The sequence below is a fragment of the Falco rusticolus genome, chromosome 19 (assembly GCF_015220075.1).
Source record: "Falco rusticolus isolate bFalRus1 chromosome 19, bFalRus1.pri, whole genome shotgun sequence".
Classification (NCBI taxonomy): Eukaryota; Metazoa; Chordata; class Aves; order Falconiformes; family Falconidae; genus Falco; species Falco rusticolus.
The window spans coordinates 682,298-696,137 of NC_051205.1; the positions used below are offsets into that span (position 1 = coordinate 682,298).

Below are 13,840 nucleotides of genomic sequence, written 5' to 3' on the forward strand. Positions count from 1 at the left end.
GCGAGGCGCGAGCAAAACAAAGCCGGGGAGCACGTGGCGCACGGGACGTCACGGGTCGCCGTGATGTCAGGCGGTGACGTCATTTTCCCGGATTCCCTTCTCAAGGGCGCGACGTGACCGTACCGCGGGTGGCAGAGCCCGGGGGCGGGGAGGGGGTCTGCTCCCGTGACGTCCCGCGGGCCCAGCCCCGGTCTTCCCGCCCCCCCCGCCCCCCGTGCGCAATGGAAGAGCCCTCCTCGCCCTGGCAGCCTGCCGTGCCCCCTCCGTACCTCCAGGGGGCGCCCGCCGCCATCGGCCGCTCGGCACTCGCTCTCTCCTGCCTGGCGGCGCAGCGGGCGGGCCCTGCAGGTCGCGCAGCGGAGCGCCGATCGCGGCGGCGGCGGGATGAGCCTGGCGGAGGGTCGCGCCCCGCGGCGCACGGCCGGTAACCGACTCTCGGGGCTGTTGGAAGCCGAGGAAGAGGATGAGTTCTACCAGACCACCTACGGCGGCTTCACCGAGGTGCGGAGACGCCGCGGGCCCGGGAGGAAGCCTGGGCACGGGGGAGGGTGTCTCGGACGAACGCGCCTGGCGGTGTCCCGGTGCTGGGGGGGGGGGGGGGGGTCTGGGGGGGGGGGGAGCCCCGGGGGGGATGTCTGGAGGGCCCGGGGCGGGTGGATGGGGAGCCCCGTGTGGGAGGTGGGGGTCCCCGGGGGGGGATTTCTAGGGGGCGCGGAGGCGGGTGGATGGGGAGTCCCGGGAGGGGAAGGTGGGGGTCCCCGGGGTAGCGGGAAGCTCCGGGTGGGGGATATCTGGGGGGTCCGGGAGCAGTGGATGGGGAGCCCCGGAGAGGGTATCTGGGGAGCCCCGGGGGTGTCCAGCCATTAGAGAAGTGGTCGTGCCCCCCTCCCCCCCCCATAGCAACGAGGCCGCCGTGGCCGTGGGGCGGGAGGGCAGTGGGGGGTGACACAGCCCCCTGTCCCCGCAGGAATCGGGCGATGACGAGTACAGGGGTGACCAGTCGGACAGCGACGACGAGGTGGACTCGGACTTCGACATCGACGAGGGCGAGGAACCCGCCAGCGACCAGGATGAGAGCGAGCCCAAGCGCCGCCGCCGTGTCGTCACCAAGGCCTACCGGGTGCGGGGGGGTGGCCGGGACCGGGCTGGGGGCTCCGGCATCCCCTTCCCAGCTCCCTGCTGGGAAAAGCCGAGGTTTAAGCGGGGCCAAAGCCGTGGCCTGGGGGAGTTTTTCTCCCTCCTCACGCCCTCTGCCCCATAGGAGCCCCTCAAAAGCCTTCGCCCCAAGAAGGCGGATGTCCCCAGCAGCAGCTCGCAGAAGCCACGAGAGGTGAAATCTGTCCCCTTGGAGCTGCAGGATGACATGGGAGACAGTGAGTGCGCACGGGACGGGGCTAGAAACGGGCCTCCTGCGTGAGAGCTGCCGGTGAGCCGGCCGGCCGGTGAGCCCTGCCCTCCCGCCGCAGGCAGGAAGCACATGCGGCAATCCACGACGGAGCACACGCGCCAAACCTTCCTGCGCATCCAGGAGCGGCAGGTCCAGTCCAAGCGTAAGAAGGGTGGCACCAGCTACGACCGGCCTCTGACGCAGGAGGAGCTGCTGGAGGAAGCCAAGATCACAGAGGAGATCAACCTCCGCTCCCTGGGTGAGCCAGGCGCCGTGCCAAGGGGTGCAGGGGCCCCCCGAAACGGCACAGGGAGAGGGGATGAGGGTGTCAGTGTGACGCTGAGCCTCCCCCTCGGCTTGTCGCTGTTTTTACAGAGAACTACGAGCGCCTGGAAGCCGACAAGAAGAAGCAGGTCCAGAAGAAGCGGAAGTGCGTGGGGCCAGTTATCCGGTACTGGTCCGTCACCATGCCCCTCGTCCCGGAGCCGGGCAAGGAGGAGAATGTGGATGTGGAGGGGTAGGTTGGGGTCACCTCGACGTGTCCCTCGTAGTTTTTTACCCCTCACAGACCCATCCGGGCCTCTCTGTCCCTGCCTCCCAACCCCGATCCCTCCCTGGGCTCCATTCCATCGTGGCAAGGGAGAAATGGGTTTTGGGCAGCGCCTTGGAGCCCCACGTGTCCCACACTCCAGTCCTGGGGGGCAGCTCGAGCAGATTTGGCAGCTCTGCCCACCATGGGAGCTCCCCTGGGGTCTCCCCCTGCCCTGGGGGTCTCCTGGGCACTGACTGAGTCTCTTCTAGGTTGGACCAAGACCTGCAGCAGGCTGAAGCAGCTCCAGCCCCGGCTCCAGCTTCCGCCGGGAAGTGCTCCCGCACCTTCATCTCCTTCAGCGACGATGAAACCTTCGAGCGCTTCTTCCCCAAAGCAAAACCGCCGCGGCTGCCGGTGCGGGAGATCTGCCCCGTCACCCACAAACCGGCTGTTTACCGCGACCCCATCACCGACATCCCCTACTCCAACATCCGCGCCTTCAAAATCATCCGGGAGGCCTACAAAAAATACATCACGGCCCACGGGCTGCCCAGCGCCGCCGCCTCCGCCACCTTGGGGGCCACCGCTCCCCCCGGCCCCGACCCCAACGTCCGTCCCACCCGCCAGAAGATCGTCATCAAGCAGAGCGTCCCCACGACCTGAGTGCTGGGGGGCTGCGGGGGACCCGTGGCCGCCGCGGGTTGAGGCCCGTCCTCGCTCTGACTCCTGCGGGTGACAACGGTTCGTTGCTTTATTTATCGCCTTCCTTTTTTTTTTTTTTTATATTAAAAAAGAAATAAACCCGAGTAGCCTGTATACAAGCAGGGTGCGGACTCCTATTTCTGTTAGATGCGCGGCACCGGGAGCACCCGCAGTAGGGGCAGGGTGCGTACCACCCCTGCTTTACACAGACCCTACAATAAACAAGCGGTTTGCTCCAAGCGCTGCTGCCCGTGCACCCCCCGAATGTGATTTGGGGGGCTGGGGGGGGGCGGGGTGGTGTCTCTTCCCCCAGAAAATCTTGGGGTGAAAGGGCTTAAAATGCCCCGGGGGGGGGGGGGGGTGTCAGGGGTCTCTGAGGGGCCGCGGGGCCCCAGGCAAGAGGTTCAGCCTCTCCCTGTGGCCTCCCCCCGTTCCCCCCCCAGCCAGGGGCACCCCAAGAGGTAACGGGGCGCCCCCGGGTCACGAGGGGCCCCCCACGGCCCAAGGGTGCCCCTGCATTGCCGGGGTGCTGGGGTGGAGCTGGCGCGGGGCTGGCAGGGCTCGATAACGCCGGCGATATGTGATCTCGCCCCTCCCCGCCGGCTCGCAGAATAAAACGCTGATCTCATGCCCTGCGCGGCCGGAGCCCTTGGCTCAGCACCGGGGCTCAGCACCACCGGGGCTCGCACCCAGGCAGGCTCCACCGCCCGGCCAGCCAGCGGCCAGGTAGGGCCTGTGGGGGGTGGGGGATCCCGGGGGGGGGGCATGTCACCCCCAGGGACAGGGGCTCCTGGGTTTGTCGGGGATCCCTGCTTTGAGGGATCCCCCACCCCGCAGCCCCCCCAGCTTTCACCCATGGGTGTCTGGTCCCTCCCGGGGGCACCAGTTGCACGTGTGCCCCCTGCCCCCAGCCCTGGGGATGCTGGTGTCGGGGGGGGGGTGGGGGGTGGGGTGGGGCGGAATCTCAATCCGGTTCCTCGGGGGGGACCCAACCCTGGTGCCAGGGGACTCGTGTCCTCAGCGCCCACCCCTGCTGCCCCTCACCAGGGAGGGGGGGATCTGTGCTGGGGGGGCAAAGGGGCGCTGGTGGGGCGGTCTGGGTGGCACTGGAGCTGCTGCACTGGGATCTGCCCCCAGGCAGTGGGGGAGGCTTTGCGGGGGGGATGCTGGGTCCTGGTTTGGGGAAGAACCTTGACAATGCGCCTCAACTCCCCCAGAGCCCCTACGCGGGGGGTGCCCCACGGCCCCCCAGCTCAGTGGGAACCCAGCAGCACCCGGAGTTGCGAAGGCACCCTGTGGGCTGTGCCATGGAGGGGGTCCCTGTGGCGTGGGGTGTCCCCCCACGGTGTGGGGCATGTCCCCACCCCGGGGAGCCTCCTGCCAGCTGCTCAGCCCCCCTTGTCACCCCCCCAGGCCGCCCCCCGGCCCGCTGCCATGACGTCCTACCGGCAGGAGCTGGAGAAGTACCGGGACATCGACGAGGACAAGATCCTGCAGGAGCTGTCGGCTGAGGAGCTGGCGCAGCTGGACTTGGAGCTGCTGGAGATGGACCCCGAGGTGGGTCCCAGTGCCAGGGGGTGGCAAGCAGGATGAGTGCCATCCGGCCGTCAGGGTCCCCCCAGGGGTGACACGGTGTGTCCCCCAGAACGTGCTGCTACCGGCCGGGCTGCGGCAGCGGGACCAGACGCAGAAGAGCCCGACGGGGCCGCTGGACCGGGAGGCCCTGCTGCAGCACCTGGAGAAGCAGGCGCTGGAGGCTGGCGAGCGCGACGACCTGGTGCCCTTCACCGGCGAGAAGAAAGGTGCGGGGACCCGGGGGGTGACATGGCGGGGACAGTGGCGGGGACCAGGGGGCACGGGGCCCTGTGGTGCCGGGTATATTTAGCTCGGCAGAACCGTCCTCGCCAGCAGCTCGGGTGTCCTGGGCGAGCTGGGTCCCCGCCAGCCCCGGGTACGGCCACCCCCTGGCAATGTCACCCCCCCGTATGGCCACCCCCTGGCAATGTCACCCCCATTAATGCCACCCCTAGTACAGCCACCCCTGGCAATGCCACCCCCTGGCAACATCACCCCCACAGTAGTGTCACCCACTGGACACGTCCCCCCTGGCCCCCCACCCCCGGCAGCATCACCCCCAGGCCAGGTCACCCCCCCGGCAGCGGCCGCATCCCCAGCACCCCTGCCAGCCCCGTCCCTGGGCCACCATGCTCAGCACCACCGGCCTGTGCGAGGCCGGGCAGGATGCAACCCGCGTCCCCGCGCCCAGGGAAGCCCTTCGTGCCCAAGAACCCGACGCGGGAGATCCCACGGGAGGAGCAGATCACGCTGGAGCCCGAGCTGGAGGAGGCGCTGGCCAACGCCACCGAGGCCGAGATGTGCGACATCGCCGGTGGGTCTCGCACGGGGCAACCACGTCGCACCGCAGCCTCGCACGGGGCTGCTGCATTGCACCACAACCTCGCACCACAGCCTCGCACGGGGCAGCCATGTCGCACCACAGCCTCACACCGGGCTGGTGCATTGCACCACAACCTCACGCGAGGCAGCCATGTCGCACCACAGCCTCGCACGAGACCACGCTACATTGCATGACAACCTTGCATGGAGCTGCTGTGTTGCACCACAGCCTCGCACGGGGCAGCCATATCGTGCCACAGCCTTGCACGGGGCAGCCATGTTGCACACAGTCTCACACCAGGCTGGTGCATTGCACCACAACCTCACACAAGGCAGCCATGTCGCACCACAGCCTTGCACAGGGCAGCCATGTCGCACCACAGCCTCGCACGAGACCACGCTACATTGCATGACAACCTTGCATGGAGCTGCTGTGTTGCACCACAGCCTCGCACGGGGCAGCCATATCGTGCCACGGCCTTGCACGGGACAGCCGTGTTGCACACAGTCTCACACCAGGCTGGTGCATTGCACCACAACCTCACACGAGGCAGCCATGTCGCACCACAGCCTTGCACGGGGCAGCCATGTCGCACCACAGCCTCGCACGAGACCACGCTACATTGCATGACAACCTTGCATGGAGCTGCTGTGTTGCACCACAGCCTCGCACGGGACAGCCGTGTTGCACACAGTCTCACACCAGGCTGGTGCATTGCACCACAACCTCACACGAGGCAGCCATGTTGCACCACAGCCTTGCACGGGGCAGCCATATCGTGCGACAGCCTTGCACAAGGCTGCTGCCTCGCCTGGCCCCCTTGCACGGAGCTGCTGCGTTGCACCGCAGCCTCGCACGGGGGTAGCGTGTCCCACAGCAGCTTCACGGGGCGGCAGCACATTGCACAGCGGGGAGCACGTTGCACAAGGATCAGTGTTGCACGGTTGCACGCCTGCCCCAGCCCCGTGTCACACTCCACTCCCCGCTGCCAGGTGTGTGCCGGGCCCCCCCCCCCCCCACCTCCCTGGGTCCCGGCCAGCGCCCGGCTAAAAGCAGCGCTGTGCCCCCACGCTCGGCTTTCACCGCTGGCCCCCGGCCCGCGCGCTCCCTGCGGCTTCCCCGAGCCCCCCGGCAGGGCAGGGGGGGCTGCAGCCACCCCCCAGGGGACACGGGGGGCCCTGGGGCACAGCTGACCCCCCCGGCCCCACAGCCATCCTGGGCATGTACACGCTGATGAGCAACAAGCAGTACTACGACGCGATCTGCAGCGGGACCATCTCCAACACGGAGGGCATCAACAGTGAGTGGCCTGGGGACACAGGGACAGGGGACGTGGGGGATGAGCCACCCCCCGGACAGGGGCCACGGGGCTGTTTGGGGTGGATTTGGGGAGCAGAACCCCTCTGGGATACCCCGTGGTGACCCCACACACACGTGCAAACGCATGTGTCCCCACACGTCCGTGTCCCCACGCACGGGCACGCGCGTACCCGCACACACGCGTGTGCCCAGGTGTGGTGAAGCCTGACACGTACAAGCCGGTGCCGGACGAGCCCCCGAACCCCACCAACGTGGAGGAGACGCTGCGGCAGATCCAGGCCAACGACAGCACTCTGGAGGACGTCAACCTCAACAACATCAAGGTGAAGGACCTGGTGGCAGCGTCCCCAGGGTGCTGCTCCCTGGGGTGTCCCCATGGGGCTGGGACACCCTGTTCCAGGGTGCTGCCTGCTGTCCTGGGGTGTTTGCCCTCACCCTGGGGTGGCTCCAGGGCACCCCAGGGCGCTGGTCGCCACCTGGGGGTATCCGTGTCCCTTTGGTGACATCCACTTGGTGCCACTTACACACCTTGGGTGACATCCAGCACCCTCTCAGGGATGTCTCTGTCTCCAAGGGCACATCTAAACCCCCTCGATGCCACTGACATCCCCCCCTGGTGACACCCTGCAGCCCCGGGGATGTCCCCAGCTGCTCGGTGACACCCATGTCCCCTTGCGGCAGGACATTCCCATCTCCACGCTGAAGGCCGTCTGCGAGGCCATGAAAACCAACACCCACGTCAAGAAGCTCAGCCTGGTGGCCACCCGCAGCAACGACCCCGTGGCCAGCGTGAGTGCCAGCCCCGTGTCCCACCATGTCCCCACACCTCTCCAGACTGGGAGGGGACACGGCCCCTAACCCGGGCTCCACCCTGAGCACCAGCAAGGCCAGGTGACGGTGGCTTTTCCACCGTCACCTGGGGCATCGGTGGCCCAGGACGTGCCAAAGGGGGGGGGGGGCACCAGCCCTGGGTGACACCCCGATGTGACACCCTGAGGTGACACACAGGCTGTGGCCGAGATGCTGATGGAGAACAAGACCCTGGAGAGCCTCAACATTGAATCCAACTTCATCACCAGTGCTGGCATGATCAGCATCATCAAGGCCATGTACCACAACACCACTCTGAGCGAGCTCAAGGTGGACAACCAGGTAGGGACGGGCACCCATGGGTGGCCTAGGGAGGGGGACAGGGGTGTCCCTAACTTCCCGGTGCATCTGGTCTCACCGCGGCCCCACAGTGCCAGCGGCTGGGCGACACGGTGGAGATGGAGATGGCCACCATGCTGGAGCAGTGCCCCTCCGTCGTGCGCTTTGGCTACCACTTCACGCAGCAAGGCCCCCGCGCCCGTGCCGCCATCGCCATCACCAAGAACAACGAGCTCCGTGAGCGTCCCCTGTGTCCCCTCCCAGAGCAGGAATCGGGGTGGGGGGGTGGGGTGTGTCCCGGCCCTGACCCCCCCTCTTTCCTCTGCCCCCAGGTCGCAAGCAGAAGAAAGCCTAACAGCCCTCCCCTCCCCCGGCATGGCTCCTGCTCCCTGGAGCTGCTGTAAATAAAGACGGAGCAATGCGGCTTTGGGATCCGCTCGGATGCATCCCGGGGCAGGATTTGTGCGCAGGGACAGAATTGGGATCGTAGGGATGGGCTGAGGGAGGGTAACACCACCGGGGGGGCCGCAGGGGCTGAGCGGGATGCCTGGACCCCCCCAGGGAGCAGCGGGGCCGCAGGGTCGGGGTATTTATACCCCAGGGATTGGGTTACGACACCAGGAGGGGTGGGGGCAGCCAGGTGCCCCCGTGGCACTGAGCTGGGCACCCAGGACCCACAGGGCCCAGCACCCATGGCCCAGAGGGGTGGGGGGGTGGGGGGCACAGAGCCTATTTATAGGTGCCACCACATTATTTATCGGCACAAGCCGAGTGAGCGGGTAAATCCCAGTGCCCAGGGGTAACATCACCCCAGGCAGCACTGCCAGGGACCCTCCACAAGGGACAGAATATGACCCCAGGGCCCAGAGACACCTTTGGGTGGGGGGTGGGTGCTGTCCCAAGGGCATGGATGCCAGCTCAGGGTGCAACACCATAAATGACAGTCCCATGGGTGCACCCTGACGTGGGAGCACACACAGGCACCCAAAGGCTGGCAGGAAAAGTGGGGGGAAACTGAGGCAGGGGGAGGGCAGCGTGGCAGGGTGCTCTGCGAAGCACTGGGACAGCTGTCAGGGCTGGGGAGGAGGGGGGGAACCCAGCACCACCACCCCGAAAGGCCATGACCCGCAGGCAGCTGCCAGCGTGTGAGAAAACAAGTGTGACTTGGGACAGGGACAGCAGAGGACAGGCCAAAACCCACATGGAGCTTGGCAGCACTTGTAGGGCGTTGGCCAGAGTAGGGGCACCCCAAAAAGGCACTAGGTTGAGCACCCCGTGGCGGCAAGACGGTGGGAACCCCAATATTACCCCTCCCTGGGACCTGCTGCAACGGCTCAGACACCTCCATCCTCTCCAGCTGCCTCTATTAATGGCAGGTGTGGGGACAGCTGCAGGGGGACAGTCCCCGTGGGGACCAGAGGAGCCCAGGGGGGCCTCAGGCCGGCAGCAGTGCAGGTGGTTCGTCCTCGTCAGAGTCAAATTCAGCGTTCTCATCCTTCACCCACTTGCCAGAGCGGTCTTGGATCCAGCCGGCACTGGGGACAGACGGATGGACAGTGAGAGGCGGCTCATTACGGGCTTCCCCGCGCCAACGGGGCCAAGACTCACCTGCGCAGCTGCAGGTATCGCTCCAGGGCCTGGCGCCTCTCGGGGCTGAGGGCTTCAGCCTGGCTCGGGACTGATGATGAGGCTTTTCCTTTGCTGCCTTGCTGCGTCCGCGCCGGAGCTGTCTTCGGGGCACCTGCGAGGGCAGAGGGGACTGGTGGGACCCACAGAAATGGGAGAGGGCCAGCCGATTGCCCAGGCGCCCTGCCCTGCCGGTGCCAGCACAGCTCTGGAGCCACTGGCTAGCTCTTACCCACTCGCCTGCCGCGGTGCCCCGGCAGCAGGGCTGCAGGGCTGGCGTCCAGGGCTGCTCCGTTCTTCTGCGACGGCTCTGGCAGCATCGGGGCAGCACTCAGCCCCATCTGGGTGACACCAGCTCGTGAGCTGCTTCCCTCCACCCTGTGATGGGAGAAGGGGTCAGGGCCTCATCCCACAAACGCCCGACAGCAGTGAGGTCACGGCACTGCCAGTGCCCTCCCAGGAAGCCCAGAGCTTTCCCACATTCTCCAGCAGCAAAAACAGAAGCCTCACCCCATCCTCCGGCAGCAGCTGCTGTAGGGAGCTGCTTTGAGCAGAGCATTCCGGGCAATCCTCCTCGTCTGTGCCAGAAGAGGGGCCGGGGAGCCCTGGGGACCGGGGACAGAGCTCAGGGGGGCCCCATCTGGGGGTCCAGCAGGGTGAGGAAGGGGCATCTACACCAACCTGTGTGCCTGCCTCCTCTGCCTGCAGCTCCTCCTCGTGCCGCCGCTTCTGAGCCGCGTCCTGGAGTGAGCGCTTCCTGCTGTAGAAGCGCTGCAGGCCTGAAAGACAGCAAAGGGGGTGGGGGGACATGCCCGCTTGGCACAGCTCACCCCGCCAGGGGACCTGCACTTACTGCCCATGTGCTTCTTGCCGGCTCTGTGGACTGTCAGCACGTCCAGCGTGTCGAAGACAGGGCGGTGGGCACACACTGTGCAGGCGTACCTGTGCCGAGGGGGAGAAGCTGCTGTCAGGACCCCGCGAGCGGTCGGAGGAGGAGGCTGCACTCGGGGGTCTCGCTCACCTCCCGCTCCTCAGCAGCAGTGCCTCATCCTCGGGGATGTAGTTGGCCAACAGGTCCGCGATACGTCTTTTCTGGGATAGACCAAGGGGGCCGGGTGAGTGCTTGTCCCCCCCACGCCTGCTGCCGGAGCAGGGTCTGCCCCAGTTTACCCCACAGGGAACCAGTCCTTTTCCCCAGACCTGTCCCCGCTTAGGCCAAGAAACCTCAGCACCCTGGGGACCCCGTTCCGCACTGAGGGGCAGGTGGGGAATTAGGTGGTCGAGGCTGGGGAGGGGGCGGTTTGGGACAGGCTGAGGCAGGGGAAGGGGGCAATTTCGGGGAGCAGCCTAGGCCAGGGGGGGTGTTTTGGGGGCACTGAGAGGGGAACTCGAGGGGGCCCAGGGCAGCGATGGGGAGGCACTGGGGGGGGGCAGAGGAGCATTTGCGAGCTGGCAGGACGGCGCGCAGGGGGGTATCTACGGGCACGGAGGAGCGGGGAAGGGCTGCGGGGAACCGGGCCGGGGGCGGGCCGGGGCGAGGGGGCAAGGCCGGGAGGTGCGTGGGGAGGCCGGGTCCGGGTCTGGGGGACTCGAGAAGGGTCAGAGGGATCGCGGAAGGGAGGGAAGGGGGCGAGACCCACCTGCAGCACCCCCAGCTGACCGGGGTCGTCCCCCTCCCGCTTGAAGGACATGGCAGCCCCGGCGCCGGCCCGCGGTTACTATGGGAACTGCCCTCCCACCGCCCAGCTTCCGGGTGGCTCCTCCCGGCATGCTGCGCGCCGGAGCGGCAGCCAATCGGAACGCTCGAGGGCCGCGCCCCGCGACATGACGGGAATTGTAGTTCCTCTCCCTGAGACGGCGTGGCCGGAGGGGCAGAGACTCCCCCCCGGGGGCAGGGCCCGGCGCGAGGGGCGCAGGGGGGACGCCAGGGGGGGCTTCGATGTGGCGACGGGGGGGCGCGACGTCGTTGCGCGAGGGGCCGGAGGGGTACCCGCTCGCCCCGGACTACAAGGCCCAGAGGCCTCCGCGGCGCGGCCGGGCCGGGCCTGGCGCCTCCGTCCTCAGCGGCGCGCGGGGGGCGGCGCGGGGCCGAGCCCGCCCCCGGCAGCGGCGGCGGCAGCGGCGGGGCCCTGGGCAGGTCCCCCGGCCGGGCCGGGGCTGTGCGTATGAGCCCCCCGCCCCCCGCGCCGTCGGGGGTCGGGGCGGAGCGGGGTCCCGCCATGGCGGCGGGGAGCGGGGCAGCGGGGGCCTCCGCCCGGGAGCACCGCCTGGAGCCCGGGGACACGCTACCGGGGCTGGCGCTACGCTACGGCGTGACGGTGAGCGGCGGGGGGGGGCACGTCCGGGGGGCCCGAGGGGCCCTGGGGCAGGGTCGCGGGGGCAGGGCGGCCAGGACGACCCCGGGGTCCCCGTGGGGCCATTGCTGTCCCTTCCCGTCCCTGTCCCCCCGGTCCCTGTGACTGTCCCCGTCCGATCCCGTCCTCATCTCGTCCTTCCGTCTGTCCTCATCCCATCCCTCTCCTTGTCCCTGTCCCACTCTTGTCCCCATCCCACCCCTGTCCCCATCCTGTCCCTCTCTCTGTCCTCATTCCATCCCATCCCTGCCCTTGTCCCTGTCTGCACTCTTGTCCCCATCCCGGTCCCCATCCCGTCCCTGTCTCCATCCCATCACTGTGCCCATCCCTGTCACCATTCCTGTTCCATCCCATCGCTGTCCCCATCCCATCCCTCTGTCCTCATCCCATCCCTGTCCTTGTCCCTGTCCCCACTCTTGTACCCATCCCTGTCCCATCCCCACCCCTGTCCTGTCCCCATCCCGGTCCCCATCCCGTCCCTGGCAGATGGAGCAGATCAAGCGCGCCAACCGCCTCTACACCTCGGACACCATCTTCCTCAAGTCCACCCTCCTCATCCCCACCCCGGCGCTGCCAGGGGCCCCCTGCCCTGATGACGAGGACAAGGACACGTCCATCCCCTCAGGAGACACCTTGGCTGCTCCCGCTCCGTCCCGCCACGACCTCTCGGCCACCGATTTCCTGCGGCAGCTGGACGCCGAGATCGGGCGCTCCAAGGCGGCGGCAGCAGAACGGCTCCGCGCCGGCAGCACAGGGTGAGCGCGCCCACCCCGCCTCCCTGCTGGGGCCAAGGGGGCTTCTGGAAGGTGCCTTTGGCCCCCAGGTTGGTGAGCGGGTGGTAAGGCCACCCCTCAATGCCACCCCGCTGCGTCCCTGCAGCACGGCTGAGGCTGAAGGCACCCGCAGCACCGACACCAGGGCGCCCCCGGCCCACCTGGGCCCCCGCCTTGGCCCCCGGCCACTCACCAGGACCCCACGGGCGGCCACCCTCCGTGACGCAGAGGATGAGATCTTCACACTGTGACACCAGGGACACTGGGGACATGACGCCGTGACTCCCACCCTGTGGTGGCAGGGACCCCAGACACCCCCAGCCCTTGCCAGGGTCTACTGGAGGGGACACAGGGATTGGGGGGGAACACACAGTGTCCCCTCCTTGTCTCCTTCGAGGGACCTTTCCTGCTGTAGGGACACCCAGCACCTGGATGCAGAGCCAGCCCTCTTGCAGGGCTGCTGGGAGGGACTGTGATGTACTGGGAGGGACTGGGACAGGATTTACCAGCTGATGTTTTCCCTCTGGTTGTATTTATTTGTACGTCTTTGCTCTCGCGGGGGATTTCGGGGGGTGGGACCCCCATGCCAATGCCTGGACCCCCACAGGGATGGTCTCCTCCCACACTGAGGGCCTGTAAATAAAACCGAGCACTGTCACCTGGCTCTGCCTGTTTGTCACCTGCCGGGGACACCATCACACCCCCCGGGGACATGATTGTCCCCCTGGGAACAGGGCCATCCCCGTGGGGACACAGACCTGCGGACAGTGTCACCCTGCTGGGGACATGGTCACCCCCAGGTGACACGATTGCCCCCCTCAGGGACATGGTCACAGCCCTGGGAACACAATAACACCCCCCCACCCCCTCCCGAGGACATAATTCCCCTTGGGAACATGGACACCCCCTGGGGACAGTGTCATCTCTCGCGGCGCCATTGGCACTCTGGGGACACAGTCACCCGCCCCGGGGCTGCGGGCACCCACCCGAGGACACCGGCCCCCCCGCAAGGTGCCACGCCATGTGATGCCACCAGGTGTCACCCTGTGCCCACACCCTTGGGACCCCCCCCCCGGGACCCTCCAGAGCCTCAGGGGTCCCCAGGGTCCCCCAGGGCCACCCAGTGCCCCGGGATGTCCCCAGGGTCCGCCCTCCCCGAAGGGGCTGGTGACAGGGGACCGCAGCCCGGGTGGCACACTGGGGGGAGCTCAGCGCCCCCACGAGCTCCCAGTCACTCCCAGTAGCTCCCAGTCCCACCCTGGGCCAGCTGCACCCGTGCGTGCGAATGCCACGCGCTGGTGTAAGTGGGGCAGCAGGTCCCACTCGGGTGGGGGGGTCACAGGTGACGGCCAGCCCCGTTGCACACGCTTGTGCAAGGCTGCCCACGCGTGTGCGTGCTCGTGCACCGCACGTACATCCACCCACCCGCATGCACGTCTGCGCGCGTGGGCATTTGCACGGCGGTGCTTGCGGGGGGGGGGAGGGGGGCAGCGCGGGTGCTTGCACACGCGTGTGCATCGACGGCGGGGGGGGGGGCAGCGCGGGTGCTCGCAGGCAGGGCTGTGCCCGCTCCCACGCGTCTGTGCACACGCGTGTGCA

The 13,840-nt window shown here is 67.9% G+C and overlaps 4 protein-coding genes across 5 annotated transcripts; 3 read left to right on the forward strand and 1 right to left on the reverse strand.

The window, feature by feature from the left end:
• Positions 1–336: 336 nt before the first annotated feature.
• Positions 337–2,741, forward strand: VPS72 (vacuolar protein sorting 72 homolog). The gene is made up of 6 exons (XM_037411803.1): positions 337–501; positions 968–1,120; positions 1,262–1,373; positions 1,467–1,646; positions 1,763–1,904; positions 2,189–2,741. Exons 1-6 carry the CDS (start codon positions 385–387, stop codon positions 2,580–2,582), a joined length of 1,098 nt encoding a protein of 365 aa, XP_037267700.1. The 5' UTR covers positions 337–384; the 3' UTR covers positions 2,583–2,741.
• Positions 2,742–3,217: 476 nt separating this feature from the next.
• TMOD4 (tropomodulin 4) lies at positions 3,218–7,912 on the forward strand. Its single transcript, XM_037411801.1, has 10 exons — positions 3,218–3,347; positions 4,035–4,178; positions 4,267–4,423; positions 4,888–5,010; positions 6,230–6,319; positions 6,532–6,662; positions 7,021–7,128; positions 7,348–7,491; positions 7,581–7,725; positions 7,821–7,912. Exons 1-10 carry the CDS (start codon positions 3,249–3,251, stop codon positions 7,841–7,843), a joined length of 1,164 nt encoding a protein of 387 aa, XP_037267698.1. The 5' UTR covers positions 3,218–3,248; the 3' UTR covers positions 7,844–7,912.
• A 923-nt stretch (positions 7,913–8,835) lies between these two features.
• SCNM1 (sodium channel modifier 1) lies at positions 8,836–10,864 on the reverse strand. Its single transcript, XM_037411804.1, has 8 exons — positions 10,755–10,864; positions 10,136–10,206; positions 9,968–10,056; positions 9,796–9,893; positions 9,625–9,719; positions 9,347–9,492; positions 9,097–9,229; positions 8,836–9,023 (listed from the first exon to the last, which is right to left on the reverse strand). The coding sequence occupies exons 1-8, from the start codon at positions 10,803–10,805 to the stop codon at positions 8,924–8,926; spliced, it is 783 nt and encodes a 260-aa protein (XP_037267701.1). The 5' UTR covers positions 10,806–10,864; the 3' UTR covers positions 8,836–8,923.
• Positions 10,865–11,202: 338 nt separating this feature from the next.
• LYSMD1 (LysM domain containing 1) lies at positions 11,203–12,903 on the forward strand. 2 transcript variants are annotated; one of them, XM_037411805.1, is made up of 3 exons: positions 11,203–11,432; positions 11,955–12,223; positions 12,348–12,903. In XM_037411805.1, exons 1-3 carry the CDS (start codon positions 11,280–11,282, stop codon positions 12,490–12,492), a joined length of 567 nt encoding a protein of 188 aa, XP_037267702.1. In that variant the 5' UTR covers positions 11,203–11,279; the 3' UTR covers positions 12,493–12,903. The 2 variants fall into 2 exon arrangements, with proteins under 2 accessions (XP_037267702.1, XP_037267703.1); XM_037411806.1 differs by having other exon boundaries at positions 12,012–12,223.
• The last annotated feature ends 937 nt before the right edge of the window (positions 12,904–13,840 follow it).

Bases quoted from the DNA above. Each gene is read 5' to 3' on its own strand.
- VPS72 (XM_037411803.1), top strand. From the start codon at position 385: ATGAGCCTGGCGGAGGGTCGCGCCCCGCGGCGCACGGCCGGTAACCGA. The intron at 1,374-1,466 runs GTGAGTGCGCAC...CTCCCGCCGCAG, and splicing joins GCAGGATGACATGGGAGACA to GCAGGAAGCACATGCGGCAA. The intron at 1,647-1,762 runs GTGAGCCAGGCG...CTGTTTTTACAG, and splicing joins GATCAACCTCCGCTCCCTGG to AGAACTACGAGCGCCTGGAA.
- TMOD4 (XM_037411801.1), top strand. From the start codon at position 3,249: ATGCCCTGCGCGGCCGGAGCCCTTGGCTCAGCACCGGGGCTCAGCACC. The intron at 4,424-4,887 runs GTGCGGGGACCC...CCCCGCGCCCAG, and splicing joins CTTCACCGGCGAGAAGAAAG to GGAAGCCCTTCGTGCCCAAG. The intron at 6,663-7,020 runs GTGAAGGACCTG...CCCTTGCGGCAG, and splicing joins TCAACCTCAACAACATCAAG to GACATTCCCATCTCCACGCT.
- SCNM1 (XM_037411804.1), bottom strand. From the start codon at position 10,805: ATGTCCTTCAAGCGGGAGGGGGACGACCCCGGTCAGCTGGGGGTGCTG. The intron at 10,057-10,135 runs GTGAGCGAGACC...CCCTCGGCACAG, and splicing joins CTGCTGCTGAGGAGCGGGAG to GTACGCCTGCACAGTGTGTG. The intron at 9,230-9,346 runs GTAAGAGCTAGC...CTGCCCTCGCAG, and splicing joins GCACCGCGGCAGGCGAGTGG to GTGCCCCGAAGACAGCTCCG.
- LYSMD1 (XM_037411805.1), top strand. From the start codon at position 11,280: ATGAGCCCCCCGCCCCCCGCGCCGTCGGGGGTCGGGGCGGAGCGGGGT. The intron at 11,433-11,954 runs GTGAGCGGCGGG...CGTCCCTGGCAG, and splicing joins CGCTACGCTACGGCGTGACG to ATGGAGCAGATCAAGCGCGC. The intron at 12,224-12,347 runs GTGAGCGCGCCC...GCGTCCCTGCAG, and splicing joins CTCCGCGCCGGCAGCACAGG to CACGGCTGAGGCTGAAGGCA.